Source organism: Schistocerca americana, chromosome 1, assembly GCF_021461395.2.
Source record: "Schistocerca americana isolate TAMUIC-IGC-003095 chromosome 1, iqSchAmer2.1, whole genome shotgun sequence".
Classification (NCBI taxonomy): Eukaryota; Metazoa; Arthropoda; class Insecta; order Orthoptera; family Acrididae; genus Schistocerca; species Schistocerca americana.
Window position 1 is genome coordinate 339,050,945 of NC_060119.1, and position 14,047 is coordinate 339,064,991.

Here is a 14,047-nt window from a genome sequence, read left to right on the forward strand (position 1 = left end):
CTGACGTTACTAGTGACTTTTGTGTACTTTTTCCCACAAATGGTTTAGTTAGTAATTATCGAAACGTGTTTACAACTTTCAAGTAACAATGAAAAGCAATTATGTGAAGCCTGGTATTAGAAACCTTCCAAACTATTACGCATTCTGGCTTACGCAACATTGTTTGGCAACAAAGTCAGCCTACATTCCTCCGCAATAGTACAAGAATTCAGCCACGCGTAGCTGTTGTTTAGCATAGCGAAGTGGTGCCGGCACTGTAGCTCAGCGTGTTCGGTCAGAGGGTTAGCTGCTTTCTGTAACAAAAAAACTGAGTTAATCGATCAACAACGAACTTAAACGGATGTCTTACGACGTCCGCCCCGAGCAGATGCAACGAACAAAAACGCCAGCACGGTAGCTCAGCGTGCTCGGTCAGAGAGCTGGTTGGCCTCTGTAATAAAAAACTGAGTGGAAGGATCAACAACGAACTTGAACGGATGTCATGTGACGTCCGCAACGAACAAACACAACGATCAATAACGAACAAAATGCAAAAAAAAGGAAAAGTGGTTAGCGCGCGGGATTGCTACACGTAAGAACACGGGTTCGCGCTCGGGTGGATGCAAATTTTCTTTTTTCCTGTTCATATATGCAACACGTTCTGAGACATTGTTATTCGTGTAAGTTAAGATTTTTCTGCAATATAACTTACATGTAAGAGCGCACTTCCTCAGTAACGATTTCATGATTTCTGTGTGTTTAAAATACGACATATTAAATTGTTGGAGATGAAATTGCTGTGAGTGAAACAACTGACAGTGACCTTTATTTTTTTTCTTGTCAGAAATAATTCACCATTTTTTCCGAATATGTAGCGATTTCCGAATATGCAGCTAGACAGGAATGTAAGAGCACAACTTAAATTACTGGGAATGTAACTAGCAGCAGTCATCTTCATAATCTTGCTTGTCACAAGCCTTTATCTGCGATCGAATCCTGAACAACAGTAAACAGAGATGTAAGATCTCCGCTGTAATATTTTTAGACTGTAGGACCATATACGAAACATTTTCATTTATGAGATGCATGTTATAAACTTCAATGAACTACAGGAGCTCTTGAAAACGCGTTTTTTTCAATTTTGTTTTTAAGACAGAAATCGTTGACGTATCATATAGGGAAATGGGCTACTTAATCATTTGGATCTCTAGGAGCGAGTTAAAACCACATTCTGTTTATCTTCTTATTCTTTGAAACTCTCATTCAATTTTTCGGGTGTTTGTATAGATGTATCAGTGCAATGTGGCACTACACACTATTCCTAACTCAATTTCCGAAACGTAAAATCCAAAACACGATGACAATGTGAATGAGAATAAGATGACACAATGCGTGATTTACGACAATCTGAAAAATACAGTCAAAAACACTATCGTTAATAGGTATGCATGGAAACATGCGGTCAGGGAAACTGTAAAAATTTCTGTGCATTTCAGCTGAGAATCAGTTTCGTCCGACATTTCCGCTGGCATTTTAGCAACACTTCGTACTGCGAAAACGCAAGTTCGATACTGCGAAGAATAGCGCACCTGTTTCATCTGCTAGCCGCTTTGTGTTCGTGGCGCTGTTGGCGCTGCAGTGCGCAAGCGCGGATGTGCGGCCGCTTGCTTTTGATTGGCTTGCGCGACGCGAATCGACAACAGCGCTTCAGTTCTCTAGACCCGAACGGTATCGCTACCGAAATGCATACTGAATAAAGATGGGACTCTAATTCGAGTACTAGACCGTTCGGTGCTCTTGAGTACCTAAACGATCGGCACAATGTCGGAAAGATACAGAATAGGCACCCTGGACGTGTGTCCGTCAGAAAAACGAAATTTGTAAGACCGGATGTCATGAACCGATACGTATATTATGACTTTTGAACACTATTAAGGTAAATACATTGTTCTCCATCAAAATCTTTCATTTGCTAACTATGCCTATCAGTAGTTAGTGCCTTCAGTAGTTAGAATCTTTTATTTAGCTGGCAGCACTGGTGCACACTGTATTGCAGTAGTTTGAGTAACGAAGATTTTTGTGAGGTAAGTGATTCATGAAAGGTATAGGTTACTGTTAGTCAGGACCATTCTTTTGCAGGGATTATTGAAAGTCAGATTGCGTTGCGCTACAAAAAATGTGTGCCAGTTTACTGTTGATTGGAATAAGTTGTTGTTGTTGTGGTCTTCAGTCCAGAGACTGGTTTGATGCAGCTCTCCATGCTACTCTATCCTGTGCAAGCTTCTTCATCTCCCAGTACCTACTGCAGCCTACATCCTTCTGAATCTGTTTAGTATATTCATCTATTGGTCTCCCTCTACGATTTTTACCCTCCACGCTGCCCTCCAGTACTAAATTGGTGATCCCTTGATGCCTCAGAACATGTCCTACCAACCGATCTCTTCTTCTGGTCAAGTTGTGCCACAAACTCCTCTTCTCCCCAATTCTATTCAATACCTCCTCATTAGTTATGTGATCTACCCATCTAATCTTGAGCATTCGTCTGTAGCGCCACATTTCGACAGCTTCTATTGTCTTCTTGTATAAACTATTTATCGTCCATGTTTCACTTCCATACATGGCTACACTCCATCACTCCATACAAATACTTTCAGAAACGACTTCCTGACACTTAAATCTATACTCGATGTTAACAAATTTCTCTTCTTCAGAGACGCTTTCCTTGCCATTGCCGGTGTACATTTTATATCCTCTCTACTTCGACCATCATCAGTTATTTTGCTCCCCAAATAGTAAAAAGCTGCATGCCCTCGGGAAAAATTACGGCTGTAGTTTCCCCTTGCTTTCAGCCGTTCGCAGTACCAGCACAGCAAGGCCGTTTTGGTTAGTGTTACAAGGCCAGGTCAGTCAATCATCCAGACTGTTGCCCCTGCAACTACTGAAAAGGCTGTTACCCCTCTTCAGGAACCATACGTTTGTCTGGCCTCTCAACAGATACCCTTCCGTTGTGGTTGCACCTACGGTACGGCTATCTGTATCGTTGAGGCACGCAAGCCTCCCCACCAACGGCAAGGTCCATGGTTCATGGGAGTAAAGAGAGAAATGTCTGAGTGCGTCCAGTTTTGCTCAGCTGTTTAAAAATCAAATAATGTAATAGGTTTACCAGCATTGTCATTCTTAATTTTTCTACGGGAATGTTTCACACCTAACCCTTTGCAACTTGCAGATGTTGAGCAGCAAAGAATGTATTGGGTACATACGTTACTGTAGAAAAAACGAAAAGAAATTTGACACACTCGACGTAATGAAAGAAGTGAACATTTACCCTGAACGTTTCCAGCGGTTTTACAGTGTCTCAAAAGTGTTTTTATACAGCGTTAGACGAAGTGAAGGACAAAATTCAGAAAAAAATAACGAAACTGGAATGTTTGTATCATAATTCCTATTTTTCATATGATTTTCATTTGAATGCAAGCCCATACATTGCTGATTTTTCGAGAGGTGTTCGAAATATTTATAACAACACTTTTCCAAAATACAATCGTCATTCAATATTTCACTGCTGTAGTTCAGATATTCCTCGTCACTGGGCATAGTTTCCTACCATGTCCTTATAGAGAGGAACGAAATATCATTTCATCCATAAATCTGAATTCCAGTCCTTGTCAACGTTAACGAAAACAGATTCCTTTTGTGCAAGGTGGAAAAATACGATTTTAAGGATCTTAGAGCACTAGATCACTGGGTGCATTGAGTGTATCGGGCGACACCCATCTGAAAACCATACTAAAATAAGGGGATTTGCCAATGTATTTCACTGAAGCCAAAAGGTGTCTGGAAAAGAAATCTGGCGCTAGATGACATTACAGTTTCCCCTACCTTGTGTGTTAAAATTTTGCCAGTAAAAAGTGCCAAGAAGAAAGCCATACTTGACATTTGACGGTTTATCCCAGCTGAAAAACGAATGAGAAAGTACCAAATGAATAGTGGATTTGCACGATTGTCTGAAAAAAAAACATTGATTGAGGACAGACAATGTAATGATGAATGTACGTGTTTAATGCATTTGCAACAAGAATGGTATTAATCTTTCCTGTATCTTCTGCTGCTACTTGTGTAGATTTGTACAGCAGTGAACATCATGCGTTCTGACCTGTGTTGCATTATCTTCTTAAAATAAGGTTTGTTTTTGAAGAAGTAACATAGAAAACACTGAGTGCTCCAGAGCATAAGGTTGTAAATGCACAAACTGAACATTGTTCGCCCAGGGAAATAAAAAATGGTAGTACCTTTTTTTAAGGTAACATGAATAATTATATAATAACCGCTACAAAAATATACAAAATCACATTTTAACTCATGTACACTGCATGAGCCTAGAAAAGTCAAATATGTAAGCGTGAAATAAGTACCGGTAAGCAAATAGCTGAGCATAAAACATCCAGAACAAAGAATGCTTTAGTAATATCAATAGTAAAATCCCATAACTTTTTCATTGCTCGCTGGAACACACGTTATTTTTGTGCGACAATATGTAAAATAAAATAGATATTTAATGTTTTGTGAATGAAATCATTGGTGTAGACAAGAAAAACTCACGTATACAGTACAAAGCGAAGTCTGCCGCTAGATCTGCGGTCGTCTACCTCTAGTTTCAAAGTGAAAAAAACTCTTAATTCAATATTAATTTAAAATATGATTTAACTGACTTCATAAACCATATACGAAAGAGCAAGGCGAGTCAGAAATCTGCATAGCGCGCTGTCATAACGTAGAATGTTGTGCGTCGTGGCTCGTAGCGGCAAATGTCAAATTATAATAACTATCCACACGGAATTGGAAAGAGGTATCGCCCTCCTTCCACCGCCAAGTTTATGTTAGCTATAATTCTTATGTGGCAACCTATGTCCTAAAACTCATCAAACGCTAACTGGCCAACGACTACAGCCTTAACTGTAAACTTTTCTGAATATTTATTTGGGAAGTATCTCAATAGTCATGCGTAATGATAGAAATAAAACCAGTTCACTATCAACCTGTGACGTCAGACTACAAGATGTTGAAAAGTTAATCTTTTTGCAGAATAGTTTCTTCAAAATTGAGCAAGAAAGAACACACGCGAATATCAAAACAGTAGTTTTTAATTTTTTACGCGAAAAGTACGTGTTTTACTGAGGAACTATCTACAGAATCGGACGTAGCTTTGCTTCATCTATATAAAACAAATTTTTTACTCACATCGGATGACTCCAGATTAATGAAAACAGCAGCGCGCCACTTCGATGTCTCTGCCACCCATCCCTTCCGTGCGCCACTCGTGGCGAGAAACGAACGCGGCGAGGGTCACGAAGCGACAAGTCACCTCCAAGATATCTCTTTGTGAACTGCTTCATTTGTTAACACTGAGGTGGCGCGAAACAGCCCCACGTCCACACGAGACGTCCGCGCCACTCCAGTTCTGTGTGAATTGGGCCTTAGATGTGTGCAGAACACCTGTGACTGTCTGAAATAATTCTTTCTGAGGCAGTACGGCTGGTAACTAATTTATGAAATATGTATCTACAATCCGCGCCCTAAAATTTCGGTAAATGGTCTCAGAAAATAAAGGATACAATAATTACAAACAGAACATCTTTACCGGCCTTCAAAATAATCAGCATTAGCTACAATATACTTAATGACATAGGTTGTAAAGCCATTGGCTGTCAGCAAACGCTTCTTGTGGAATCGCTCGAAGCACCGTGGTCACGCAAAGTCTGCGAATGTTCCTGAACAATAGTGCTTAAACTGTGTGATTATCTTCAACGTATGCTCTCACTTTTGAAGTCAGCGGCCGATCATCCACAAACATCCGCCGCACTCGTTCGATTTTGTCGGGACTTGCTCATGTTGACCCGAAAGCAGCTTATCTTCCTTGTCTACAGCATTTAAAATACACAAACACATACTTTTTAGTGACTGCTTGACGGTACGCTTTCACTAACATTGCGTGAGTCTCCGTCACCGTTTTCCTTAATTTTAATCAAAACTTCGTTTTATCACATTAATCCATTTTACAATGACATGAATGCGACGGGTACTTGCTCATGATTGGGTGGCTTTCTGAAAGTGAGAGAAGGAGGGTTGAAGGTAAGCAAATACAAGTTAAGCACTGTTCTTCAGGAACATTCGCAGACGTTGCGGATATCCAACAGCCCAAGAAGACGGCTCTTTGGTCGATTTCACAAGAAGCATTTGCTGACTGCTTCCAGAACAGCCTTACGACCTATGTCAGAAGTGTATTCTAGGTAATGATGATTACTTTGAAGGCTAGTAAAGATATTTGTTTACAACTCTTGTTTTCTTTATTTTTTGAGACCATTCGCCGAACTTCTCAGACGTATTGTTACGAAACACAGTAAACACTAACAATTTGGGCACAAAGGAATTACAGAAATTGGCTGCGAATGGGAATTGATATAAATTGGTGGGGAAAGACGAAGTTTTGTGCCGGACGCGGATCCAAACCCAGGTCTCCTGCTTGTTAGGCAAGTGCTCTAACCACTAAGCCATGCGGACACAGTGGTCATCACTACTGCACAATCTACGCTAGCATGTACCCCATCAGAGCCAAATACTCAACTTATCTACATGCTACTAGAGTAGTGCCCTTTGCCCATTATCCTCATTACTCGCGGCATTTCGCCGATTCCCTTAAGAGTTCGAGCCTGGTGTGCATCCGCAGTGAGGAGATCACTGGCCGTCCTCTCCTTAATTATGTACAAACATACGTTTTCTTCAATGACGCGAAAACTTGTTGCAGTACAAAATTAAATCACATTAAATTTCCTTTAAAAGTGTACTATCCATTTTTCTCAAGGTCTTTTAGGTTGCGTGAAGATAGCGAGAGAATATGGAAATTCTTGCGAAACACGCATGCAGTGAGGTGTAGGAAAGAGTGACAATGTACTGAATAACAAATAAGGAACAATGTACATTAAATACACTACTGGCCACTAAAATTGCTACACTAAGAAGAAATGCAGATGATAAACGGGTATTCATTGGACAAATATATTATACTAGAACTGACATGTGATTACATTTTCACGCAATTTGGGTGTATAGCTCCTGAGAAATCAGTACCCAGAACAACCACCTTTGGCCGTAATAACGGCCTTGATACGCCTGGGCATTGAGTCAAACAGAGCTTGGATGACGTGTACAGGTACAGCTGCCCATGAAGCTTCATCACGATACCACTGTTAATCAAGAGTAGTGACTGGCGTATTGTGACGAGCCAGTTGCTCGGCCACCATTGACCAGACGTTTTCAGTTGGTGAGAGATCTGGAGAATGTGCTGGCCAGGGCAGCAGTCGAACATTTTCTGTTTCTAGAAAGGCCCGTACAGGACCTGCAACATGCAGACGTACATTATCCTGTTTAAATGCAGGGTTTCACCAGGCAACGCCGGTCAACTGCTGTTTGTGTATGAGAAATCGGTTGGAAATTTTCCTCGTGTCAGCACGTTGTAAGTGTCGCCACCGGCGCCAACCTTGTGTGAATGCTCTGAAAAGCTAATATATATATATATATATATATATATATATATATATATATATATATATATATATATATGTGTGTGTGTGTGTGTGTGTGTGTGTGTGTGTGTGTGTGTGTGTGTGTGTGTGTGTGGTGAGTGAGGAGGAAAGATACATGGGCTGAGAGGTGAGAGCATTGCTGCAAATGAAAATATGCCCCCTTCTTAACCGTATCCGACATAGAGCTGTTTGAAAATCGCCGGCATCAGTCGGATGTGCTTCTTCATCATCACGTCCATGTGAATGCAACTACAGCGGCAGTAGGCTACGTAGTGTTGTCTTTACAGACCCTTTCAGTGCGCACTTCACTTGCACGTGGCTGGGTGACGAATCCTACAAGTGTGTTCACGTAAAGGACTGTACGAATGAGCTCAGATCAGCAACACCGCTGCTGTCTACAGGATTCACAAAACGCATCGCAGTTGACTGTGGACTTTGTACATACACACGACGTTATTCGAGAATACAAGGTTGCGTTCATTCTTTCATTCATTCGTAGATTTCAACAGGGAAGAGACCAAAATGGCTGTACAGCGAACCGAAACATATATTAACAAATTACCAGCAATTCTTAGACACTACAAGTGCACAGTATTCATAATAATCTATCAATATATTACTTACACTATTTGTGATTTATCTACCTAAATGTAACCTAGTAAATAAGAAAAGCTCCAGCGACCTTGGTTATATTGGGTTAATTAGCTGCTATTTTTCTCCTACTAACAGCTTAATATTTACCTGAATACAATGGTATTTTCTTCATGAAAATAGTTTTACAGACGTCTGTAGAACAGATGCCATTTACAACACAGAGCACTTCTCATGATGCTTTGTCAATAGTTACTTGCCATCAAAGTAACTGAACTTTTCCCTCCTCGAATCTAGGTAATCAGATAAATTTTCCATGGAGTGGATAATCACGTACGGTATTTTTTTGATTTTTTGGTATGATTATCAGTTTCTTTCATTACGTTGGATGAGAGGTTGATGAGCACTTTTGCACCAAAGTACCAGGTGATCAAAAAGTCAGTATAAATTTGAAAACTGAATAAACCACCGAATAATGTAGATAGAGAGGTAAAAATTGACACACATGCTTGGAATGACATGGGGTTTTATTAGAACAAAAAAAAAAGTTCACAAAATGTCCAACAGATGGCGCTGGACAGCAAAACGTCAGTGACTGCGCATGACAATCGTGTGTAATGAGAGAGAGAATCAGATGCACCAGCAGTCGCAGCATGTTGACGTTACCTGAAAAGGCGCTTTTAGTGAAGCTGTATTATCAGAATGGGGAATGTGCTAGTTCAGCGTTACGATCTTATCGCCATAGGAAGGGGATTCGAACGGGTAAAGGTACGTTGACACATGCAGGTGTGGCGAGAATGATTTCGAAGTTCGAAGCCACGGGTTGTTTAGACGATAGATCCCGTAGTGGCCGACCGAGCACAAGGCGTAATGCTGCTGAAACAGTTCAGGAAGAAATGGGGTCTGTAGTGGGTACGTCTATGCACGGGGAAGTCAAGCGCTCGTGCAGTCGCACGTCGCACTACTGTTTGGTTGGCACTGAGGCGTACCCTCTGATGCTATCCGTACAAAATCCATCGGCATCATGAACTGTTAACTGGCGATTTAGTTAAGCGGAGGGCATTTGCGGTGTGGGCGTTTCAAAAGATGGCGGAAGATGTGGTTGGTTGAGTAACGTGTTGTGGACCGACGAAGCTCATTTCACGCTCCGAAGGTCTGTCAACGCCCACAACTGCAGAATTTGGGCTACCGAAAATCCTAGAACTGTCGTGGGAACTCCATTTCACGACGAGAAAGTCACGGTATGGGTTGGATTTACCACATCTACCGTTATCGGGCCTTTTTTCTTCGAGGAAATGCGTGATTCTGGTTTTGTAACTGCTACCGTGACGGGTGAGAGGTAAGCCGATATGTTACAGAATCGCATCATCCCCAGCCTGGCTGATAAACACCTGTTAGAACGTACGATGTTTATGCAGGATGGCGCTCCTCCCCATATTGCTAGACGCGTGAAAGATCTCTTGCGCGCGTCGTTTGATGATGATCGTGTTCTCAGCCGCCACTTTCGTCATGCTTGGCCTCCCAGGTCCCCAGACCTCAGTCCGTGCGATTATTGGCTTTGCGGTTACCTGAAGTCGCAAGTGTATCGTGATCGACCGACATCTCTAGGGATGCTGGAAGACAACATCCGACGCCAATGCCTCACCATAACTCCGGACATGCTTTACAGTGCTGTTCACAACATTATTCCTCGACTACAGCTATTGTTGAGGAATGATGGTGGACATATTGAGCATTTCCTCTAAAGAACATCATCTTTGCTTTGTCTGACTTTGTTATGCTAATTATTGCTATTCTGATCAGATGAAGCGCCATCTGTCGGACATTTTTTGAGCTTTTGTATTTTTTTTGGTTCTAATAAAACCCCATGTCATTCCAAGCATGTATGTCAATTTGTACCTCTCTATCTACATTATTCGTTGATTTATTCAGTTTTCAAATTTATACTGACTTTTTGATCACCCGGTACATTAACTCCTACTGGGGGCGCAGCTCGCACCAGAAAGTGTCAGGGATGTTATCTGTCTGATTCAGAAAAGGCGACTTGGGTGAGTTCTCTATTATGCTCCTCAGACTACTGCAGCCTTGTGACACGCGCGATTATTCTGGCGGAATATGCCATGGCTGTCGGGGGAGATATTCGGGTGAGACTTCTAACATGAAGGGATCCAGGTTGTCCGCAATAATGTTCACGAAGTCCACAACTGTCATGGTGCCTTCGATTATTACCACAGCTCCCATAGGAGAACAGGTGAACGTCGCGTTTTGCTTCCACCGGCCTGCATCGCGACGCGTTGCATGTTTAGACCACTCGTTAGCTTGGATGACGGCGTATCCTGATACGACAATCCACTTTCTGTAAGAAGAAACGTGGTCATCCGATTAGGAGACGCGTTTTCATTGATACACGATCCAATCTCGATGATCTCATGCCCACTGCAGTCGTAACTGATCTTTCAGCAACACGGAAACACTTTGGATACCTACACTGCACACTGAAGTGTATGCTCCCAAACACTTGTGCCTCTGCCAGAATTATACCCTGTTGTCACATCTGCCACAGATTATCGTCTATCTTCTTTCACAGAGCAGTCAAGTCTCCGGTCTCCGCATTCTGTAATAAGTGTTAGCTTTTAACAAATTGTTGCCTTCTCTGGGTTTCACTATCCTTCAACCACTTTCCATAGATATTCACGACAGTAGCGCATGAACAGCCGAACATCTTCGCCGTTTTCGAGATTCTCGTTTCCAGATGCAGGGTCATAACAATCTTCCCTTTTCCAAAGTCGCTTATGTCAGTGGATTTCCCTTTTTCCGGCCCATATCGTCCTAGGATGATTCTCCGTCCGCCTCTACGCCACTTAGACACTTTCTTTACCGCGCCACACGGCCGCAGCGCTATAAGGTACCAGTGTTGTCGGCAGTGGTCATAAAACTCTGGCTCATCAGCGTATCTGCAATTATCCGTAGATAAGTGGACGGCAATTGTGATTACCAAGCCATCTTCAGCAGAGTCCTTTATATAATACGTTGACACAATGCTCAAGGATTCATCCTGTTAGTGAAGATGCAAAAGTACAAGAATTCTTCCTCAAGATTCTCTCAATGCTCTTCCCAGTACTAAAATTTATCGAAATACTGCAAAAGTTTTTAGCAATGTGTAAACAGCTATATAAATAAATTTCACTAGCACAATCTTACATACTTCCTGATGACTGTTTCCCAATCTAGAAATCAAAGAACAGTTAATTACAATTCACAAGTTTTAATTTTGGACACAAAGACAATTTATACACTCGTCATAACGCACTGTACACAACACTTTGAGGAGGAAGATGAGGATAATTCGCACATGACTGTTTAATATGCTGCCTGGTTACCATAATGTGATTGATTGTTAAATGTATTCATCTGACCGCCACGAGGGTGGTTCCCATAGCCATGTTGCCCTTGGAATTGTTGGTATCCCTGGTTTGCATTCCACTGACCTGGATTGCCATGCATGCCGAAATTATGGACTTGACTAGGTGAAGCATGAGGATTGAAACCACCCTGCATATTGTTTTGTGGGTAGCCATGGTGCCCCATACGAGGATTTCCCGTTGAATCATGTGGTCCCTGATTGTGTGAATGTCCCATGTGGATACCAGGATTGTGAACACCAGCGCCAGATGTACCCTGATGGCCGTAATGAGGATTTCCCCCATGCACGTTGGGATTGTGTTGATAATTATATTGATGTGGATTATGGACAACATCACCTTGAGAATGAGAGTGGGTCATATTATGTTGGAACATTTGGTTTGGATTGTTCTGCATGTTGCCTGAATGTGGGTAATGTTGGTTGTTTGGATGGTTGTGCATGTTATTAGCATTTGGTGGATACTGTTGGCCATAGTTTTCATGATGCCCCATGTGATGGGCATATCCAGGATTGTTTGCATTAAACTGGTGAGCTGTACCAGGGTTGTGATGTCCGTGAGCTGCGTGAGATGGGTACATCTGATTATGCTTAGGACTTGGGGGCAGTACCTGTGGTGGGTACCCTTCATATGGATAGTCTGGTGCCTTGCTAGGGTTCCCTGAGGTCTGGTGAGGGTTATTATGCTGATAACCTGAATGAGGATTATGGCTTTCTGTTGGGTTACCATGAGTATGACCTGGATTTGGAGTATTTACTCCATGTGGATTGCCTGAATACTGTCCATGAGGGTTACCATAAGTCGAGGTCTCTCCAGCAGCACCTGCATCATATGGCATGCTTGTGCCATGATGTGGCATGTGACCAGGATGGGGATTTCCATGGCCAGCGTGAGGTGGGTGGCCAGGGTTCATTGGATGGGGATTTCCATGACCGGTATGAGGTGGGTGGCCAGGGTTCATTGGATGGGGATTTCCATGACCGGGGTTCGCTTGATGGGGATTTCCATGACCGGGATTCGCTTGATGGGGATTTCCATGACCGGGATTCGCTTGATGTGGATTTCCATGACCAGAATGAGGGTTCATTTGATGGGGATTTCCATGACCAGAATGAGGGTTCATTTGATGTGGATTTCCATGACCAGCATGATGTGGGTGGCCAGGATTCATTGCTTGGGGATTCCCCATAGTTTGTCCTTGTATGTGAGTACCAGGATTATTTGAGATCTCCATTGGCCCAGGGTTGTGTGTCATATGTGGGTTATTGACAGTATTGGTGGCATGAGGATTACCATGACTGCCTGAGTGTGGGTTATTGAAATTCATTTGATTGTCATGTCCAGCATGGTACGGATTATTGATAGTTCCTGGATTGTTGTGACCAGGATTGTGGGGGTTACTATGTTCAGCTTGATGGGGGTTTCCATGGGCGTAATTAGGATTCATTTGATGGGGATTTCCATGCGAAATTTCGGTTCCTGGATTGCCATGACTCATGTGATGTGGGTTATTGTGAACTGCGTCACGAGGACTGCTGAGTGAATGAGGATTACCCTGAGCAGGAACATACTGTCCATGTGGATTGTCAGAGTGTACATGAGGAAAATTACCAGCTCCATCCACTTGGCTACCAGGGTTTCCAAAAGTGTTCATATGGCCTGGATTATTATGGTGATGAGTGGCATCAGTAACCTGGTTATCGCCAGAACTATATACAGCATTGTCCAAAGGACTGTTATGTGGATTGTGTCCTATTCCCGGATTGCTGTGCCCCTGGTGCTGTGGTTCGTTATCCCCCTGATTTCCGAACTGTACATTCTGCCCTTGGGGCATAGTTGCGTCTCGGGGTGTGGTGGGGACAGAGCCACCACTGTAGTAGCCGTCTGAAGGCATCTGCTGGCAGTAGTCCTGAGAGGCGTCTCCGGCTCCAGCACCCTGCTGGAACTGTGGCTCCGGTGGAGGACATGGATGGTCTCCAGCGCCAATCTGTGGACTGTCACCCTTGAGTTCTGGTGGACAGCGGCATTCGTGTGGTAAGCCGTCCCGTTTGCTGCAGCGACAGCCTCTGCTCAGCACACTTGAGCGGATCCTGGTGTCTGTGGCCATGACTGTTGCACCAGTACAATGTTGTTACTGAAAAATGATAATTTAATTTTTAGATAAGTACATGTCCTTGGAATATTTATAGAACTTAATACAGTGATGCTCAGGAATCAATTTACAGGCTGTTAAACATAATTTGTATTCAAATACTACTAAGTGCTATGTTTCAGCGCCACACAAAAATGATGCATACATGCTCTTTTTTGGGGAGGAGGGGATGTTAGGGGATGGCAGGACGGATTTTAGTCTCAGCATTTAAGAAGAAACTCGACATTATGTAATGTGAAACCTTCTAGAAAGAAACCAAATCAATGTAAAAGTTCCAAATGTAAAGATTATATAAAACTTATATCCTCGATAAGAGCTCATCA

General features: G+C 42.6%; 1 protein-coding gene across 1 annotated transcript; it reads right to left on the reverse strand.

Moving 5' to 3' along the window:
• Positions 1–11,510: 11,510 nt before the first annotated feature.
• On the reverse strand, positions 11,511–13,679 carry LOC124548058 (GATA zinc finger domain-containing protein 14-like). Its single transcript, XM_047125154.1, has one exon. It carries the CDS (start codon positions 13,677–13,679, stop codon positions 11,511–11,513), a length of 2,169 nt encoding a protein of 722 aa, XP_046981110.1.
• Positions 13,680–14,047: the final 368 nt, after the last annotated feature.

Excerpts from the sequence above, each read along its gene's own strand:
- LOC124548058 (XM_047125154.1), bottom strand. The coding sequence starts at position 13,679 with ATGGCCACAGACACCAGGATCCGCTCAAGTGTGCTGAGCAGAGGCTGT.